This window comes from Heterocephalus glaber, unplaced genomic scaffold, assembly GCF_053883595.1.
Source record: "Heterocephalus glaber isolate CG9 unplaced genomic scaffold, H.glaber_assembly_v1.0 deba00000122, whole genome shotgun sequence".
NCBI lineage: Eukaryota > Metazoa > Chordata > Mammalia > Rodentia > Bathyergidae > Heterocephalus > Heterocephalus glaber.
Window position 1 is genome coordinate 49,095,011 of NW_028258138.1, and position 20,445 is coordinate 49,115,455.

The following is a 20,445-nucleotide window of genomic DNA, read 5'->3' on the forward strand; positions in this document are numbered from 1 at the left end:
TACCTAATTTTAAGACTTCTTCTAAAGCTACATTAATCAAGGCAGTGTAGGTGTAAGGAAAGACATATAGATCATTTGAATAAAATAGAGAATCTAGAAATAGAACCACACATATATGGTCCACCGAGTTTTGAAAGATTATTTAACATTAGCATTTTATAGAATATAAACTCAATTCAAGAGCTGAGGAAGAAATAGTGTTTTCAGCAAATGGCACTAGAACACCTGGTATCCATATATAAAAAATTAACCTCAACCCTTTATTTCCATACATGAAAATAACTTGAAGGAATCTATGAACCTAAATATGAAAGCCTAAAAGTATAAAACTTTAAGAAGAAATTATAAGGGAAAATGTTTATGAATTCAAGGTACACAAGGACTACCTAGTATACAAAAGACATGGTTTATAGAAGAAAAAAATTGATAAATGAGATTCCATCAAAATTTGGAACTTTAAATGATATCATTAAAATGAAAAGTAGTCCTTTAACAGACTATATTTACAATGCATATAACCTATGAGCAGAATATATAAAGAATTCTTAGAGCTCATTAATAGACAACCCATTTAAAAGGTAGACATAAGAAGATGATAAATAGCCAGTATAGCACAAGGAATGGTGTGCAATTCTAGAATCAGAAAAATTCTAATCAGTACAATAATAAGATTGAATTATACACTCATTAGGGAGATGAAGTCAAAAGTTTTAAAAGCCTTGTCATGACTTTTTCTTTTTGTTGGATTCTCCTCCTTTGCATTTAATTTGTCACGCCCAATGGATTCATTCTGCTGGGCTTCCTGGGGTTGTGATCCTCATTGTCTTTTCCTAGGGTATTGTCTGCAATTTTTTGGAGTTCTGGTTTGGTATTCATGAAGTTCCTGAGGTGCTCTTTATCATGAAAGGATCTTATTTCTCCATCAATTTTGAAAGATAGTTTTTCAGGGTACATTAATCTGGGTTGGAGGCTGTTTTCCTTTTAGGGCTTGAAATACAGCACTCCAAGCTCTTCTTGACTTGAGGGTTTGCATTGAGAAGTCTGCTGTGATTCTCATGGGCTTTCCTTTGTATGTGATTTGTTTCTTTTCTCTCACTGCTTGTAGAATTTTATTCTTCTGTTGGATTTCTGGAATCCTTACTATTATATGCCTATGTGTAGATTTTTTTTGATTAAGGCTATCTGGAGTCCTATATGCCTCTTTTATCTGTATGTCAAGTTCTTTTCCCCTCCTTGGGAAGTTTTCTGCCATCACTTCTGTGAAGAGTTTTTTTATGTCATCTGCACTCTCTCCTCTTTCTTCATTGACTCCAATCAGTCTTATGTTATTCTTCTTTACATCGTATAGCAGCTGCTGGATTGATTTCTCGTGTTCCTTTACAATTTTAAAGCAATTTTTCTCTTCCTGGTCACTAATTACAATCTTTTCTTCTATATCTGAAATTCTATCCTCACATTGGTTCATTCAGCTGCGCAGACTTTCAATGGAGTTTTTAATCTCCTGGAAATCTGTTTGCATCTGTTTTATGGATTCCATTTGTTTCCTATGTTGGGATACCATCATGTTCCTCAGATCCTCTACTTTTTATCTGTGTCCTCTGTAGATTTATTAATCATGTCTTGCACCATGAGCAAAATCTTTGCTGTTATCTGAGTAATTATTTCTGATTTCATTTTCCCCAGATCCTCTTTTGTTGCCAGTTCAGAGAGTACAGGTGGTTGGGTACCAGATTGTTCCATCTCGTTTCCCTTTGGGGTTGCTGTAGGTGATCCAGAAGTCTGTTTTTGAGGCTTGCTTATGTGTCTTCTCATTTCCACGGGGGTGGGGGGGGGCTTCTGGCACCCACACAGCTCACCTTCTCTGCCCTAGGAGCTTGGGATGGCAGTGGGGGAGCTTCCTTCTACTGATTCGCTTTTTTCAGTGCAACTGGTGACCTCGCGACCTTGTCCGCAGACCTGCCTGTCTGCTAAAACTATTATTTTTAATGGATTCATACTCAGATAGCTTACACAGACACCCTTGTATTTGGAACAGTCTAATTTCTACTTCTCTTTTCTCGTGTATGCTGTTCTTTCATTGTCTACACTCTAAGGAAAACTAAAGGAAATAGACTACTTTTCTCTACTATATCTTTTGTTTTCTTCCCTCAGGAAACACAAAGCCCCCATACTGGCCTAAACCAATTTATGATCTGGATAGAAACAATACAGAAAACAATGGATTCCTCAATGATGACTTCATTGTCTGGATGCGGACAGCTGCCTTTCCAACATTCAAAAAACTGTACCGTAGACTCTATCGAATTCACTGTTTTACTGAAGGCTTGCCTGCTGGTAATTACAGTTTCAACATATCCTATAGTATCCTTTTATGCCACTTTTACTTTTCAAGCTAAAGGAAAATCTGGCTACTAGTTATTAAACTATTTCATTCCCTTCTCTGTTTACCAATCAAATATTTATACCAAAGAATTGTAAATTCTCTTATAGGCAATATTGTGTAGGGGAGGAAAATGTCCTCTACTTTCCTAGGGTCTCCAACTGGGACTAACATAAGACAGATCAACAGGAGCAAAACATACAAAGTTTTTACATATATATGGGAACTTTTAAAAGAAAATGAATACCCAGAGAAGTGACCTATCCTAAGTGTACATATACTAGGTTGAAAAGAATAGCAATTACAAGAAGGTAATTAAAGATAACAGTTTGCACTTGTTTACACAGATTCTTCCTGGCCTCAACACCTAATCTCTGGTGATAAGAATGTTTCTTTTCTCTTCTTGCAGAGGGGCATCTTTTTTTTTTTTTTTTTGGTACCGGGGACTGAACTCAGATCCTTGCGCTTTTGAGGAAGGTGGCAGAACCACTGAGCTAAATCCCTGGCCCAAGGGGCATCTTTCACATAGGAGTTTTATCATTTGTCTTCAGGAAGAAAATAGGAAATCAGAATGCCCTTCTTGCACTTGCTGCTTTTCAAGTCCCTTTAACTCAAAATAACATGCTAAAGAGGCATATTTTGGGGTAGCCTCTTTTCAACCACTGTTTGTCTCCGTGTTATATGCTTAAATGCATACTTTTTAAAAAAAAGAATAACCGTTGCTAGCAGTCTCGGGTAAAGAATTATAGATAAATACAGAAGGAATATTTCTGTTCCAAAGAAAGACTACATAACAGTAAGCCTAAAGATCTAAAACAGTGAAGAATAAGAAGTATACCATTTAGGATGGGATAAGATGAAGAATCATGAAAATAAGGAGAGAAAGAAAAAATAGTTTGATAAGAAGTAAACTTGGAATATGGACTAAAACTGGAAGAAACTGAGAGAGATTGTAGAAACTTTTGTTCTAGACAAAAGTATCATAAAGCAATGGAGCCATGGACTCAAGAAATAGGTTTAGTTAATCCAACCCATGCCAGGTACACTACAAGCTGTACAATAAAGATACCATATTCCTCCTTCCCTTAGGCATAGAACCAGCAAATAGAAATGCCTTAGTAATGGATATATGGTCCAAGTTAGAAAACATATGCTTTAATAAGAGATCGTGAATTTTTTGTGTAATTTAAAAATATGTGTGGATCAATTAAGATTTCTTCCCTTTTTTTTGGTACCGGGGATCAAACACGGGACCTTGCACTTGCAAGGCAGGTAGCAGAAGCACTGAGCTAAATCCCTATCCCAATGTGTGGATCAGTTTAGAAGCAAAAAGAATTTAATCTTAAAATGACATCAAATACTATCTATAAGAAGTTATATACGTAAACATAACTTATACTAACTCCAGTCTTTAACGTTAATTTTTAAGTCTCTGATTCTCCCCCAGGCAAAAATCTCTTGGAGGCAGAATCTTTTCCAGCTTGTGTACAGCTTTGAAACTTCACCCAGATTAGGTATCAGAATTTCTTATTCAGTGGAACTCCCAACAAGCCAGAGGTTCTTAACAAAATTCTCCACCTCCTTAATCTCATTACCCTTAATGGAGGTTGAATGGCAAATGTGAAACATAAACAACTGCATGTGTTCTAGTTCCCCACTATGTGTTTTCTTCTTTCATTGCCTAGAGTAGGTGTGTAGCTATCTCCATCCGACAGGGGAGTGGGGCATCCTTTTGTACTAGTTTGCCATTAGCAGGGTTTCTAAATCTGTTTTATGAAAACAAAAGCCACAAAATGCCTCAATTTAGGTATTGATCAGAGTAAACTGTAGATTACCCTTTGAAGGAAATTTCAATAAAACTCTCGCTCTCTCAAGAAAATTTAAGTATAGATTGAAAGTTGTTAACAACTGTCTCTCAAGTTGGACTTTCTAACTCTGTCCACTTTGTGACTGCCTTACCAGTAAAGCAGTTTTGGCTGCATTCAAGAAACAGGAGAAAAGTCATGCACTGCTGTCCTCACAGTGCATTGCAATATGGTTTGGTTGGGGGGTGAGAAAGGAAGGCTATGTTCCTCATGAAAGACTCTCTGTTTTTCCTCTCTGAACATAGTCTTTGTTGTCCCTTCATTCACAGTTATGCTTTACTGCTGAGTACTCTCAAAACTAGATCTCCATGCAGAACTTTGGTCCTGAATTTCAGTCCTACACTTCTATCTCCTGTGTGTGGCCCTAGTATATTACCCAACCATCCAAACAGCCAGACTGCCGGCAAGAAAAACCAAGCCTGTGCTACAGACAGTGCCTGCCACTTCTAAGGGAGAAAAGCTGTTCTGTGTGTAAGAGAAAGGGACCCTACCTTTCAAAAGGAAGTGAGAGAGAATACACTCCAGCAGATGGGTTGAGGTGGCATTCTAAGGCCTGTGACAATGAGGAAATCTGATGTAAAAGAAAAAGAGAGTTAGTTTCCTAACAAGTTTTCTTTTATCTCTAGCCTCTAAATAGCTTGTTGCTAAGTGATTTAAGGCATTTTAAGAGCTTTGCTGGGAAATGCCTCTGTCCTCTGTTGTTTCTATGAGAAGGCTTTGTTTATTAGTTTTGTTTACAAAAGACCAGATGTTTAAAAACTTCAGGCCACAAGCATAATCCAAATGACATCATTAAAACACTAATGATAGCAAACCCACTTCAAATACTTTCTCTCCAGCAGCAAGGATTCTGGCCATTTCAAAACCCAAACAAATGTACCGTTTTTAATTTTTCCACCAAAAATCTTTTGCCATTATCCTATTATCTATGTATCTATCCATCCATTTATTTTTGTTCTTCACTGTCCTTTAAAATTTTTCCCTGAAGTAGGTATGCAAACTTTAGCCTATTAGGGAACTTAGTCTTCCCTGGGTCTCCTGATTCAAAAATAAAAATTTAGGTTTGCTATAAAACCTCTATATTAACTTCCTTGGATTCATCAAGAGAAATTCTTTATTATTTCATTATTTAGCTGTCTCTAAGTCATTCAGATCTACTTGTATCAGAATCCCTTTGGTCAATTAAAACTATGTAGAGTGAAGGCTTGTTTTATTCTACCAAGATATAAAGTATTGCTTGATTAGGTTAAATCATATGAGACTGAATATTCAACCATTTTCTAACTACCAAAAGAGCAACTTTATATGGTTAAATCTAACATGTTTGGTATACGCAGTGGTGAAGATGAGAAGTGCTAATATATATCCTTAACAAATTTTCTTAGATTTTCCAGTAACCAGGTTCCATGGAGAAAAATCTGTTGTTCTTTCCACCCTGACATGGTGTGGAGGTGGTGGCTTTTTCTTAGGCGTTGCCTACACAGTGACAGGAGCTTTGACATGGTTGGCCTCCTTTGCCTTAATGGCAGTTCACTTGATATGGAAAAAAAAGAAAGTAACCTTACAACAGTAAAGTCATGTTTTAAGAAGAAAAGCAGAAAACAGAAGTGGACAATGAAGTAACAGAACCAAAAATCTCTGACATGGCTTGAAATGACTGAGCTATTTCAAGAAGGGGAACTGGATTGACTGAACAAATACAATCCCAGACAAATAAATAATGAGAATTTCAGAGGTGGGGAGGGCTGAAAGCAGAGGAGGAATAGGAAGAGGGGGGCAAGAAGGAGAGGGAATATTTGTGTGTAGTAAAATGTTCTTGGAAAGGAGACAATAAATCATCCTTGAGTTCTAAATTAAGTCTCAGCTATTTAATTGAAGTCCGTGTGCCTGAGAGCAGGTGAATGGCCAAGAACAGCATTAAACATTATTAACAGGCAAATGTAAGCAAGACTAGGATGCTCAAATTCAGTGAATGCTTTTAACTACCCTATTGGGCTCAGACTATTGGCTGGTTGAAATTATTATGGCCTTCCCAAGAAAATCATTGAACTGAGCATCAGAATGATTTTTGAAAATTGATTTATTCAATGTTTTCTTCTTTGTATGGAGTCAAAACTAAGTTTTCTCTGCTAAGAATAAACCAAGTAAAGGTTGTGGCAATGCCCTGAGCACTTAAAATACAACAGTGCACAAAAAGGAGAGGCCGCTGGGGATTTAGCTCAGTGGTTCCACCATCTGCCTCGCAAGGGCAAGGACCTCAGTTCGATCCCCAGTACCAAAAAAAAAAAAAAAAAAAAAAACCTAAAAGGAGAGGCCAGGTCTCTTTAAAATTGTCTTGTGGCCAGGAGGGAATCATTGAAAGTTACTGGCTCTCAAACATTGTGTTCAGCATGTTGAAGGTACAAAACAATTCTAGAACTTATACTGGGATGACATACTCTAGAATACAAATGATGACGTGGATTTATGATACTTGAATTATGTATGTTGAGGGAGCTTCTCAAGTTCCATCTTAAAAGTTTTTAATTCCTGTCAAAGTCACTTACAGAAAACTCAACTAGAAAGCTTAGTAAACATGCCAGGGGACAAAGATTTTTGTCCCTATATGACCACAATATCAAACTTTTTTTGGTGCTAGAAACTGAACTCAAGTCTTTGTACATGCTAGGCAAGTGCTCTACCATTGAGCTACATCCCTAGTCCCAACCATAATATACTTTGAAACATTTTATATTAATTTTTGAGGAGAAGGTTTACTCTGTAATGATTCTAAGAACAGATATGCTGTTGTTAACAAAAAATACAGTATCAATAAGTTTGTCTCTGTAGATCCAAAAAAGCATTTCTTTATTGCAAATTTCTGCATTCACCAAATAAAAGAGTGCTTTTTAAAAAATGAAATGGTTTAGCTCTGAAACTTAGACTCCTTCCCTACCTCAAGTGTCACATATAACCAAATATTTGCGGTGACCAGGTATGTAAGCTAAATAATGTCCCATTGTTATGGCTTGTATCTAGATGTCCCCCCAGGGCCTCAGAGAGTCATAGGTGGGACTTTTCAGAGGGGACTGGATGTCAGGGTGTGTGATGCTGGGATCAAAGATGCAATGCTAGGATTAAGGGTATGAGTGCTACATGGCCTAAGGCAAGGTAGACTAGTTAAACTATAACATACTGAAAGAAGGCTGCTATTGTTGTTTGTTGCTAGTTGCTTGCTTGCTGCATGCTGCCTTCTGCCTACCCTGCTTTGCCCTGAACTGTTTATTCTCTACAATGCCCCTCTGCCATGCCACCCTGCCAACTAAGAAATGAAACTTCTACAAACTTTAAGCCAAATAAACTTTTCCTCCTTTAACTCTGGGCATCCAGTATTTTGTTTCAGCAATGAGAAAATCAACTAAGACACCCAACATCACCAAAGATATCCATATCCCAATCACTGGAACTTGTAAATACTACTGTATATATCAAAGAAGACTTTGTGTTAAGTGACAAAGGGTACTGATATGAGGCAATTATCCTAGATGGTCTGGGTGATCCCAGTGTAATCACAAAGATCCTTATAAAAGGAAAGCAGATCAGGAAATAATGCATGTGACAACAGAAGCAGGAGGTTGGAGTGATGGGAGGAAGGGGTCATGAGCCCCAAAATGCAAACAGCTTAGAAGCTAAAAAGGTCAAGAATGGACTCCTCCCTGAAGCTTTCAGAAACCCAACCGATATCTTGATTTGACATCAGAAATATAAGATAATAAATTTATGTTGTTTTAGGTACTGAATCTGTGGTAATTTGTTATAGTAATGATACAAAATGAATATGCTAGAGATTGGCAATGCTTTAGGCATCTAAGCAATAGTTTCTGGGGTGTAGGTGACCTATCCAGGGCAGAGTGCAAGGAAGTGACAGAATTTATGCATGAACCAGGCCAGCTGACTTAAGATCCTGGGATCTTGCCGCTTTGGTCCACACTCCTTAGTTATGGTGTTGATTAGGAAAGACAAGGACACATTTGCTATACCTCAACCTTGTTTGTCCACTTACATGATGCTGTGTGAGTATAGTGTGTGTGTGTGTGTGTGTGTGTGTGTGTGTGTGCTTGATAAGCCAACAGACAGATTTTTTTTCTTTTTTTTTTTTGGTGCAGGGAATGGAACTCTGGACTTTGTGCTTGAGAGGCAGGTGGCAGAACCACTGAGCTAAATCCCTGGCCCCCAGACAGATTTTTTTTATTTTTTTGGTACCAGGGATTGAACTCGGGTCCTTGCACTTGTGCAGCAGGTGGTGAAACCACTGAGCTAAATCCCCGGCCACAGACAGATTTATTTTTAAAAATCATATGATTGTAGAGCTGGACAGGTCTAAAACCAGATAGGTAAGACCTGCTCAGGAAAGAGCTACATGTAAAGCCCAAAGGCCTTCTGCTGGAAAACCAGAAAAGCTGATGTTGCAGATGAAGTCTAAAAATAGTGTCCTGGAGAATTCCTTTTGCTTATAAGGAGGTCAGCCTTCTGTTCTATGCAGGCCTTCTTACATCAGGGAGGACAATCTGCTTTACTTACTGTAAGCCCACCAAGTTAAGTGTAAATCTCATCTAAAAACATCTTCACAGGGCCAGGGATTTAGTTCAGTGGTTCCGCCGCCTGCCTCGAAAGCGCAAGGTCCCAAGTTCGATCCCTGGTACCAAAAAAATAAATAAAATTAAAAATTAAAAAAAATAAAAACACCTTCACAAAAACATCCACAACAATGTTTCACCAAATATCTTGGCACCCCATGACCCAGGCAAGCTGCCATACAAAGTTAACCAAGAAGGCATTTAAGTTCAACGAGTAGTCAAGCAGTGTTCTAAAACAGCTCTCCTTTTCACTTTGTGCTAGAGTTGGCTTAATGGAAAGGACCTATGCAGAAACATAAGCCATATTCACAAGAAACTAAACTGAGAAAAAACAATGGCCAGAATTTATGTCAGAGTGCAGATTTGTAGTTTTCCCCCTGCTCTTCCATAAGTCAATACAAGTCAAAGCAGTCTTCATACGACTCTTACCTTGCTATAAAGTGTAGGAGCCATACTCCTTGATCTTGACAGAGGAAAAGTGCAATGATCCATTATTGACTTCACTTTTCTGATTTCCTTTTTCTCTCCTATCTGACCCCTCTACCCTCAGCTCCAATCATATTTTTGTTTTCTTTCTCCACTTTTTCTAATTCTTCATTCGTGTGTGTGTTGTCTTTTTTCTTTAATTTTGTTTTTTCAGATGAGGTGTGACTATGCTGTTCATGCTAGTCTCAAATGCCTGAATGCATGTTATCCTCCTGCCTCAGCCTCCTGAATGGAACTACAGGTGCACATCACTACACCTGATTCATCTTTGGGTTTTTGTGAATTGGATGGTGAAGGCATGGAGAAAGTGGGTGCTACTCTAGTTCTTTCTCCAACTTCTGGCAATAATGTTGGAGAAAAGAGAAAAAAGTGAATGTGAGATCAAGAGAAAAAAGCAAAAACAAGTGAAAGCATATGAGTATATGCTTGAGTATATGGATGTGGAAGCACACGTGTGTATGAGAGTGTGATTGTTTAGAAACTCAGAATTTTAAATGCATGGGCAGACAGTAGATATAAAACTAAGTAAGATGAAATGATAAATGAATAAGAGTACAGAATTGACCTTTATTGAAATTTACTTATACAACCCCTATCTTTTGTGACAAATTCACAATGCTGAGGATATCAACATAAGCCGGCTGTGAAGGGATCTCATCTCACACAGATCTTTGTGTCCTTCTATACCTGCTCATACTCACCCCACCATTTTTCATGATCCCATGTTCTCCTTATTTGGATTTTTGTCAGTTTCCTGTAGGTCAGTTTGGCCTCTCCAAATGGAAAAAGGAAATTCTCCCACAGGGCAGGATCAGGCTTCCAACTCCCTCTGTGTAATCCCAAAACAACTATATCAGAACACCCACTGTCTTGGACAAAACATCATCTTCCCCGGCCTGCACTAAAGCCTTCCTAATGAATGCTGGTTTTTCATCTGCTGTGTTTCATGGTATAGGCTTTATTAACCAAATGTTAAAACCAGCTTCAGTCAGCTTCTTGGTGGTTTTCCTCTGCATTATGTCCAACAGAATCTCAAAGCACTGTGGCCTGTGGTTGTCAACATTTTTATCTCTGAGTGTTCTTAGATGACTGTACTACAGAGTAGTTTCTGCTGGTTTCTCTGCTGGGTAAGACACAGGGAAGTCCATTCCTCCATCTCAGAGCCAGGAGAGTCACTCGGGGATTCAGCTGTTAAGTCCCCTTCACCAGAACTGGTTCACAATTCCACTACCCATCCAGATTTGGTTTGGCAAACACAGGTTCCCAAAACTTCATTCTCCTTTCATTTGGCTATCGTGCCAATACTTTATTGACACTTCATAGTTACATGCACTTGAGGGTACGTGAGTGCCCCCACTCTTTTTTAAAAATTGCAACCCTTTCCTCCTTAAAATTATTATCTGGTAAAATGATTAGAAGGGAAGAAGGTAAAATTATGAGATTTGAATTACAGTGACTCAGAACAGCAAAGCCAGCTCATTTAGAAGGGAGGAAAAAGAAACTTTCTTGCAAAGACTCATGCTTGTACAATATCTCCGTTCTAATCCTGTGGCAGCCACAAAATGATTCAGAGCTACTCTGACAAATGTAGGAATTCTTCAAAGTCTGAGAAATGAAATATTGTCTAACAATGACTCTTCCTTTTTTGATTAGTGTGGAGCCTGTATCCTGCTTGCAGAGGCAGGATCCAGTTTCCTTATTCATTTTCACCACAGTTGGAATGGAAAAATTGAAGTCATTGCTCTGATGGAAAGAAATATCTTGTGATGGTCATAGCCAGCAGTCAGTACAGACTTGGGCTGGGGTGCTTCTTGCTTCTTTTCTCTATGGAAAGAGCTTCACTCCACTGAAACATGATTTTCAATGTAGGCTAACGTAAAAATTGTATACTCGAGTTTTTCCTCTTATTTATAAGGATTTCTCAGGATTTTTTTTAATCATGATTGACATCTATGGACTAGCCATAAAAATGTGTCACTCGAGCAGGGTATTTACTTCAGTGGTGCCGCCGCCTGCCTTGCAAGTGCAAGTTCCCAAGTTTGATTTCTGGTACCAAAAAAAAAAATGTATTACTCAATTGAAGTTTAGGGGTTTTCTTGAAAAGTCAAGGCAATGCCAAATAGTCTGTGGAAATTAGAGCTATGAAACTCCAATGAGTAGGTTAGGGTGGAAGAGACAAGCAGTGCCCTTATATCCGAGCGGGGGTGGGGTGAGCCATACTTTTGGATTTCTTTCTCTTAAATGTGAAAAATAAAAAAGAAAAACTGAAAAGGAAAAGGAGAAAAATGAAACAAACAAATAAAAAAAAAACTAATGAGGATTGAACCTTGTAGGCCTAGGCAGTTAGATGTGCCTTATCTACACTGCTTTATTTAATTCTTACAATAATGGGGTAAGGCAGATCTGTTACCTTTCCAGGAGTTATGTCCTCACACTCCATCCCTTCTGTGCAAGCCCATATCACATGATAACATGTCAGAATGCCAGATATGTACTTTACCTTCACATTGGTGAATAAACAAGGGACCCAGTTCTGATGGTAGGCTCTAAAATTGTTAAAATGATAAACTATGTGCTTCTCTCTCTCTCTCTCTCTCTCCCTCTCTCTGGATCAACATGCCAGCCTAGAATTTGAAATAGTAGTACATACCAAAAATGATTTCTGAGTGGGTCATTGGACCTGTGCTGAGTATTTGAACAAACCAGATTATCAGTAAAGGAGATAGAGGGAAGATGGTCAAAGCTTTCAGCTGCACCATTTTATAAAGAGTCAGGGCAGCATACTTATTTGTGCGAATGTCCAGTCTTGCTAGTTTCATTTGAAATGAATTTTTTCCATATCAGCAGAAAATTTCATTAATTAGAGTTTATTGGGTTCACTAAAACAGTTCCATTATTTAAGTGCTCAAAAAGTTATATAGCCACAGAAATTTTACTACATCAGCTAATAGAACTGTCAAGGATGCTCTGTAGATAACTTCTTAGCACAAGGATTTCATTCTCCTGAGAACACAGTGGAGCCTGCACATGGCCCTTAAGAAGACACTGACCTCTTTGAAACCAGGCCTGCAAAAGTCTAGTGAACTGGGGGTGACTCCCAGTTGTATAATTTCTTATGAACCCTGGTTCTCAGAAAGGCTAAATGAAGGAATCATTGGAAGATTCAAAATAGGTTCTGTCACATTCCAGTCTTATGAAATAATGCATGATCTTGAAGAGGGATTGAGAAGGAATAAGACAGATACTCTGGAGCTCTGTGATTTATTGGCTTCCAGAGACTCAAAAATTGTGAAAATAATTCTCTTCCTCCTGTTCTACCACAAATATATATATATATATCTCCATATCCATCCATCCCTCTTGAGCTCTGTTAAACTAAAAATGATGGTTAAATCATAGGATCAGAACTAGTGCCAGCAGAATAAAGAGTCCCAACTCCCCAACATCCTCTCAGCCAATGCGGAGAGTCTATATTTTAAGATTTTTGTCTTTAACCTCTTTTGTCTAAAAGTTGAAATAGCATCAAAAGGGGCTTTTAGATGGACTACAGCTTCAAGGAGGCTTTTTTATTCACACCAGTGAAATTTGCTTATATGAACTGAAGTCATTTATTGACCTCTGGAATCCTTAACATGTTGTTCCCAAGGCAGCTGCCTTCTTCCTAGTCTCTTATAAATTAGCTATGTATTTTCTGGGATCAACCACATCCTCAAAAAACTGACCGCAACTCATCCAAGAAACCTGGATCCCACGCTTCTCTCTCCAGAGACAGCTGTGGGAAGGTTTCAAGAGCAATAACTCAGAGAGTCTTCTATGGTCAGCAGAGCTCCAAATTTGGAGTTTTTGCCTGAATATTCACTGGTGTTAGCAGTTTGGCAAATGTAGGAAAGGACTTCTAATTTCATGGGGTCAGATATCCTTCCTGAAACTAAAATGGAAAAGATTAACTGATTCATGGAAAGGATTTTGGGATAAACCTAATGTTCTGGGGGTTACTTTCATTATAGTACCTCCTCTTACCACCACTCATCTCCCTGTGTGTCTCTTGAATAATATCATTTTCAAAAAATTAATAAAGATTTCTCTGTCAGCAGCCCAAGTCAAAACCTCTGCTTTCTTCTTAGTCCTTGTTTGAGAATTCCTGGCCCCTCAATCCCAGTGAAGTATAGGAATAAAGCAATATATGGAACACTTACATTCTACTGGGACAGCCTGAAAGCAAATGCATCTGGGCTAAGAAAGAACTAAGAGACATCAGAACAATGGAAATTTACTAAGAGATAGATGACAGTAGCAATTACTGTATTATTAATTACTGTGATAAAAGTAATCATAGTCATGTTTTCATTTGAGTTAATGATGCCTAGAATTTGCTTTTTGTTTGTTTTTGTTTTTGTTTTTAAAACAAGGTCTCACTTTGTAGTGCAGGCTGGCCTTGAACTCAGTATGTAATCCAGGTAGGCCTTGACCTCATGATGATCTTCCTGCCTCAGCCTCCCAAGTTCTGGGATTACAGGCATGCACCACTATGTCTGGCTTTAGAATTTGCTTTTTAATACTTCAGCAAAAACAAATAAAATAATGGAAGAGTAGTACAGGAGGACCCCAAGTTTGAGCCCAGCCTGGACAACATAGTGACTTAGTGAGACCTTGTTTCAAAATAAAAAGATTTTCTGAAAATGTCGGGAATGTAGCTCATGAGAGGGTCCTGGGTTTAATCCCCAGTAAAACAAACACATGATAGATAGATAGATAGATAGATGAAATAAAATTGATAACATGTAGACTATTAAGGGTGTTAATGGTTGACTATTGTTAGCTGGGGGTTTATTATATTATTTTTTTCCTTTTTTTTTGGTACTGGAGATCGAAGTCTGGACCTTGCAGCAGAACCACTGAGCTAAATCCCCAGCCCCTTTTTTTCCTATTTTTATATGTGGTTTTAAATTTCTATAGTAAAAATGTAAGGGAGAAAAGGAGGAATAGGAAAAGGGCCAGCAGTGCTAGAGTAAGTCAGTGTTTTACTTTGAAAAGAACTATTTCATAAAAATTAACTAAAAATGTATTGCAGACCCAAATGTAAACCTATAAAATGCCAGAAAATAATCTAGATGACCTTGGGTTTGGTGGAAATAACTTTTCAGATAACATCAGAGAATAATCCATGAGAGAAAAATATGATAATTTAGTCTTCATTAAAATTAAATCTTGCTTATGAAAGGTGCTATTAAAAAATGAAAAGGCAAAGGAAGCTCTCCACCTCCATCCCAGGCTCCTAGGGCAGTGAAGCTCAGCCGGTCCCAGCACCCAGAAGGAAGCTCCCTCGCTGCTATCCCAAGCTCCTAGGTCAGAGAAGGTGAGCTGTGTGGTGCCAGAAGCACCCCCACACACACACACTGTGGAAATGAGAAGACACATAAACAAGCCTCGAAAACAGACTTCCAGATCACCTACAGCAACCTCAAAGGGAAACGAGATGGAACAATCTGGTACTCAACCACCTGGACTCTCTGAACTGGCAACAAAAGAGGATCTGGGAAAAATGAAATCAGAAATAATTACTCAGGTAACAGCAAAGATTTTGCTCATGGTGCAAGACATGATTAATAAACCTGGAGAGGACACAGATAAAAAAATAGAGGATCTGAGGAACATGATGGTATCCCAACATAGGAAACAAATGGAATCCATAAAACAGATGCAAACAGATTTCCAGGAGATTAAAAACTCCATCGAAAGTCTGCACAGCAGAATGAACCAATATGAGGATAGAAATTCACATATAGAAGGTAAGATTGTAATTAGTGAGGAGGAAAAGAAAAATTGCTTTAAAATTGTAAGGGAACATGAGAAATCAATCCAGCAGCTGCTAGACAATGCAAAGAAGAATAACATAAGACTGATTGGAGTCAGTGAGGAAAGAGGAGAGAGTGCAGATGACATAAAAAAACTTTTCACAGAAGTGATGGCAGAAAACTTTCCAAGGAAGGGAAAAGAACTTGACATACAGATAAGAGAGGCATATAGGACTCCAGATAGCCTTAATCAAAAAAAATCTACACATAGGCATGTAATAGTTAGGATTCCAGAAATCCAACAGAAGAATAAAATTCTACAAGTAGTGAGAGAAAAGAAACAAATCACATACAAAGGAAAGCCCATCAGGATCACAGCAGACTTCTCAATGCAAACCCTCAAGTCAAGAAGAGCTTGGAGTGCTGTATTTCAAGCCCTAAAAGGAAAACAGCCTCCAACCCAGATTGATGTACCCTGCAAAAAACTATCTTTCAAAATTGATGGAGAAATAAGATCCTTTCATGATAAAGAGCACCTCAGGAACTTCATGAATACCAAACCAGAACTCCAAAAAATTGCAGACAATACCCTAGGAAAAGACAATGAGGATCACAACCCCAGGAAACCCAGCAGAATGAATCCATTGGGCATGACAAATTAAATGCAAAGGGGGAGAATCCAACAAAAAGAAAAAAGTCATGACAAGGCTTTTAAAACTTTTAACTTCATCTCCCTAATGAGTGTATAATTCAATCTTATTATTGCACTGATTAGTATTTTTCTGATTCTAGAATTGCACACCTTTCCTTGCGCTATACTGGCTATTTATCATCTTCTTATGTCTACGTTTTAATTGGGTTGTCTATTAATGAGCTCTAAGAATTCTTTATGTATTCTGCTCATAGGTTATATGCATTGTAAATATGGTCTGTTTAAGGACTACTTTTCATTTTAATGATATCATTTAAAGTTCTAAATTTTGATGGAATCTCATTTATCAATTTTTTTCTTTTATACATCATGTTTTTTGTATCCTAGGTAGTTCTTGCCTACCCTGAATTCATAAATATTTTCCCTTATAATTTCTTCTTAAAGTTTTATACTTTTAGGCTTTCTTATTTAGGTTCATAAATCCCTTCAAGTTATTTTCATATATGGAAATAAAGGGTTGAGGTTAATTTTTTATATACAGATACCAGGTGTTCTAGTGCCATTTGCTGAAGACACTATCTCTTCCTTGGCTCTTGAATCGAGTTTATATTCTATAAAATGCTAATGTTAAATAATCTTTCAAAACTCAGTGGACCATATATGTCTGGTTCTATTTCTAGATTCTCTGTTTTATTCAAATGATCTATATGTCTTTCCTTACACCAACACTGCCTTGATTAATGTAGCTTTAGAAGAAGTCTTAAAATTGGGTGCTAAACATCATCCAACACTGTTTTTGTTTTTGTTTTTGGCTTTTCTGGGTCCTTTGTACTCCTGCATAACTTTTAAATTTCAATATCCAGTTCTTCATTTATAGCAAGTATACACAGACCTGAATTTTTATATATACCTTGTGTTTTCTAGTCCTGCTAAATCCAAGTACAAGTTCTAGGGGGTCCTAGAGATTTCTTAGTATTTTCTCTGTAGATGATCATTTTATCTACATATAAAGATTTTGCTTCTGCCATGCCAATCCTATCCTAGTTGTGTCATTTTATTGCCAGACTATTTTGGTTTAGACCTATGTTTCAAAGTCTAATGGACAGATGAAAAGTAAGCATATATGCCCTTGTTCCCCACCTTAAGGAGAAAGCATTGTATCTTTTCCATTCATATAAGGCGTTCTTGCTGGAAGTATGGAGTACATGTCTTTAATCTGTTGAGAAGGTTCTGTTCTACTTCTAGTCTCCTGATAGCTTTTACCATGAACAGCTGTAGAATTTAGTCCAATACTTTTTCTCCAACTAGTGACAGAATCGTATGGCTTTTTCCTTTCCTTTGTTAAAATGATGACTTTCGGGGGTGGATCTTCCAATGCTGAACCAACACTGCCATCCCTATAATAAAACCACTTTCTACATACTCCCAGATCTGACTTCTAAGAGTTTGTTTTGTTAAACAAATTTCTATCTATGTTCATACTTTTTTCTTCTATTATCTTTATCCAGTTTTAGGATTAGCACAATGTTGATTTCCTAAAATGAGGGAAGAAGTGTTCCTTCTTTTTTCTGCTTTAAATGTTTGATATAATTTATCAGTTAAAATGTATATGAGCCTGCTGTTGTCATACAGGTAGGTTTTCAAGCTAGGAATATACTTTCTTTAATAGGTGCTATTCAAATTTTATATTTCCTCCAGAGTTAGTTTCATTAATTTGTCTTCTAAGTTACTTCTTAGAAGTTGTCAAATTTATTTCAAAACAGATTTTTGTAATATGCTTTCTATATCCTTTTAAATTCTGTAAAATCTGTGGTAATGTCTCCTAGATCTTAATATTATAATTTAAAAAATATATAACTGATATTGTGTAACAGGAAGAAAAGGTCTAAAAGAGCAGGGGAATTGGGAGGGGTAGAGGAAGGGAAAAAAATGAAAGGAAAAAATATGAGAAGAGGAAAAAATGGGAACAAGGTCTTTGTAAATAGGGAAGGGTGGAGGGGGTGAAGGGAGGGCAAGGGAAGGGGAAAAAACACAAGAAGCAAGAGACTTATGTAATGGTACAAGATCCCCATGTTGAATGTAACTGTATTTTATACCTAAAATGTACCAATAAAGTTAATGGGGGGAAAAAAATGAAAAGACAACCATGTATATGAACAAAATCTCTGCAAAACATATATCTGATAAAAGACTGGTAGCCAACATATTCAAAGAGCTTTTAAAACTCAATCATAAGAGGGCCGAGTATTTAGCTCAGTGGTTCTGCCGCCTGCCTCTCAAGCGCAAGGACCTGAGTTCAATCCCTGGTACCAAAAACAAAACAAAACAAAACAAAAAAACCCTCAATCATAAGAAAACAAAACAGCCCCATTGAGACATATATAAAAGGTCTGAACAGTAGCCAAGCATGGTGATGCTTTCCTGAAATCCTAGCACTCAGGAGACTGAGGCAGGAAGATTGTCCTGAGTTTGAGGCCAGCCTGGGTTACTCTTGGGGTTGGTGAGCTGAAGGGAGGCCTGATCAGGGGAGGTTCCCAAAGAAAAAACACATGTGGAGCAATCATAAGAAATCAGGAACAAAACTTTATTTTACAGCATAGCACTTATAGTAGTTTTTGTCAGCTTACTGAGACATAGTGAGACGAAACATCTGGGAGACCTTGTAGGCCAGGGTGCATGTGTGGTTGTCTATGTTGATTCATTATTATACAATGAAGCCCCATCATGTACCTGCACTAAATGATGAGATTGTGTCCACAGGTGCCCTCAAATGCCTTCAGATGCCCAGGCTTTGATGCATCTCACAGCAGCCCCCTACATCCCACCCTTTCAAAGATCAGGGGCTGTCATTTCTTGCAAACACCACACAAGTCTGCCCCTTGTACCCAGAGCCCACAAAAACAATATAAGGAACAACACATAACCATAAACCCCATTTCTATTGCAGCACTACTGAGAGCCACCTACTGCCAGGTGGATCCCAGGGATTCCAACCACTGGGTTAGGGGTCTTGTTGCAAGGTCTAGATGGTGAACACCTCTATATCCATCTCTTGTAAGCCCTCTTGTACTTGTTTCTGGTGCTCAGGAATAAAAACACAGCTTTCTACATGAAAGAGAACACAAGTGCCTCCCTATGCTGCAGTCAGCAAATCCAGTCATACGGCCGGTAACACCACTTTTCAGACGTTTCATCCTTGAGCAACATCAGAGACTGGTGCACGATATTTAGGGCCTTCACCATGTGTTGAGCTAGAGCTTCAACTTGGAGGGCTAGGTCTATAGCCCCTGCCCCTGGCACCAGTACTGCCATAGAATAGAACCACCACGTCATCTGTTTGATGTGGTGCCATCTGTGGTAAACAGCGTCCCAATTGTGGGATGTGTCTTTCAGAGTGGGCCTGATAGTGCCCTTACTATAGGGAAACCCCCAGGTGCAGTGCCCCATCCAGTGTGCTCAAAAGTATGGCCAATCCACTGTGCCACAGACCCATAAGGCATCCACCATGGGCCAATCAGTGGACACCGTACCTATGAACGTTTGGCCATCCTGGTAGGCATTTGTGTCATTTACCCTTAATGTATCATTACACAAGTGCCATGGTATCCATTTCACTGTTCGATTTCCCACTGTTGTACTGACCTGTTCGATACATAGTGAGACAACATCCAACAATATTACTTGATTCCCTGTCATCCACCCCTAATTATTATGTGTCACAGGTCCCAGTCCTTGCGGGGGTAGTTCTGCTCTTCCAGGTTAGTGCCCCAAAAGCCTGGTGTCACTGATTCCAGGCAGGTCCAGTGTGTCCAATTGCACAGAGATGCTGGCACAATTCTCCATGAAAGACCTTCAGCCACAACCGTTGGGAGTTCAGTGCACACCCAACAGTGTGATTGCTGGTGCACATGAGCAAATGAGTGTGCCCAGGAGACAATGCAGTTAGCTTGACTTATCCTGGTTGGAAGGACAGGGCAGAAAGAGAAACCATCGTAGGAGGTCTTTGCCCTTTGGGGAAGATGCAGGCTACATGTTCATCCTGTGATAGGATGGTGCCCAGGATCATTTTACCTCCCGGATTAGAATACCAGACCTAGGCCTGGGGATTTAGCTCAGTGGTTTCGCCGCCTGCTGCACAAGCGCAAGGACCCGAGTTTGATCCTCGGTACCGGAAAAAAAAAAAAAAAAAAGAATACCAGTCCTATATCCTCATTGCAACAGGAGAACAGGAGGCAAGGAGGTCAGAGCCAGGTCTATCATCCCTAAGGGAATAGGCCAGGTAGCCACAATATCACTTCCCTTTAGAATGGTGGCCCCGGGATCTGGTAAGGAGTCTACAGAGGCCTTCAGGGGCCATGTTGAAATCCAGGGCTGCACCTCTAAGGTATAGTGCAGTCCCTCTCCCCAGGGCTCCAAGAGGAACACCCAATTCCCCAGCAGGGGTTCTGTGGGCCATTCCCAAGTCCATTGGTCCTGGGTCCCTGGCCACATAGGCTCTAGGGCAGGGAGGATCAAAGCCCCTTTTACCACCTTAGAACCTTGCTCTGCTAGTTGAATGTGCAGACCAGTCAGCTGTGCTTTCAGAAGTGATCCAATGGGCTGTCACCCATATGCTGGGGCTAGTCAATGAGCAATTGAATAGCCTGTGGTA

At 38.8% G+C, this 20,445-nt stretch overlaps 1 protein-coding gene across 1 annotated transcript in view; it reads left to right on the forward strand.

The window, feature by feature from the left end:
* The window catches only part of LOC101706177 (cell cycle control protein 50C-like), a 32,698-nt gene extending 26,436 nt beyond the window's left edge, over positions 1–6,262 (forward strand). Inside the window, 2 exon segments of the mRNA XM_087208618.1 lie at positions 2,152–2,361; positions 5,631–6,262. Of these exon segments, the coding sequence (XP_087064744.1) occupies positions 2,152–2,361; positions 5,631–5,818 (398 nt within the window). The 3' untranslated portion in view covers positions 5,819–6,262.
* Positions 6,263–20,445: the final 14,183 nt, after the last annotated feature.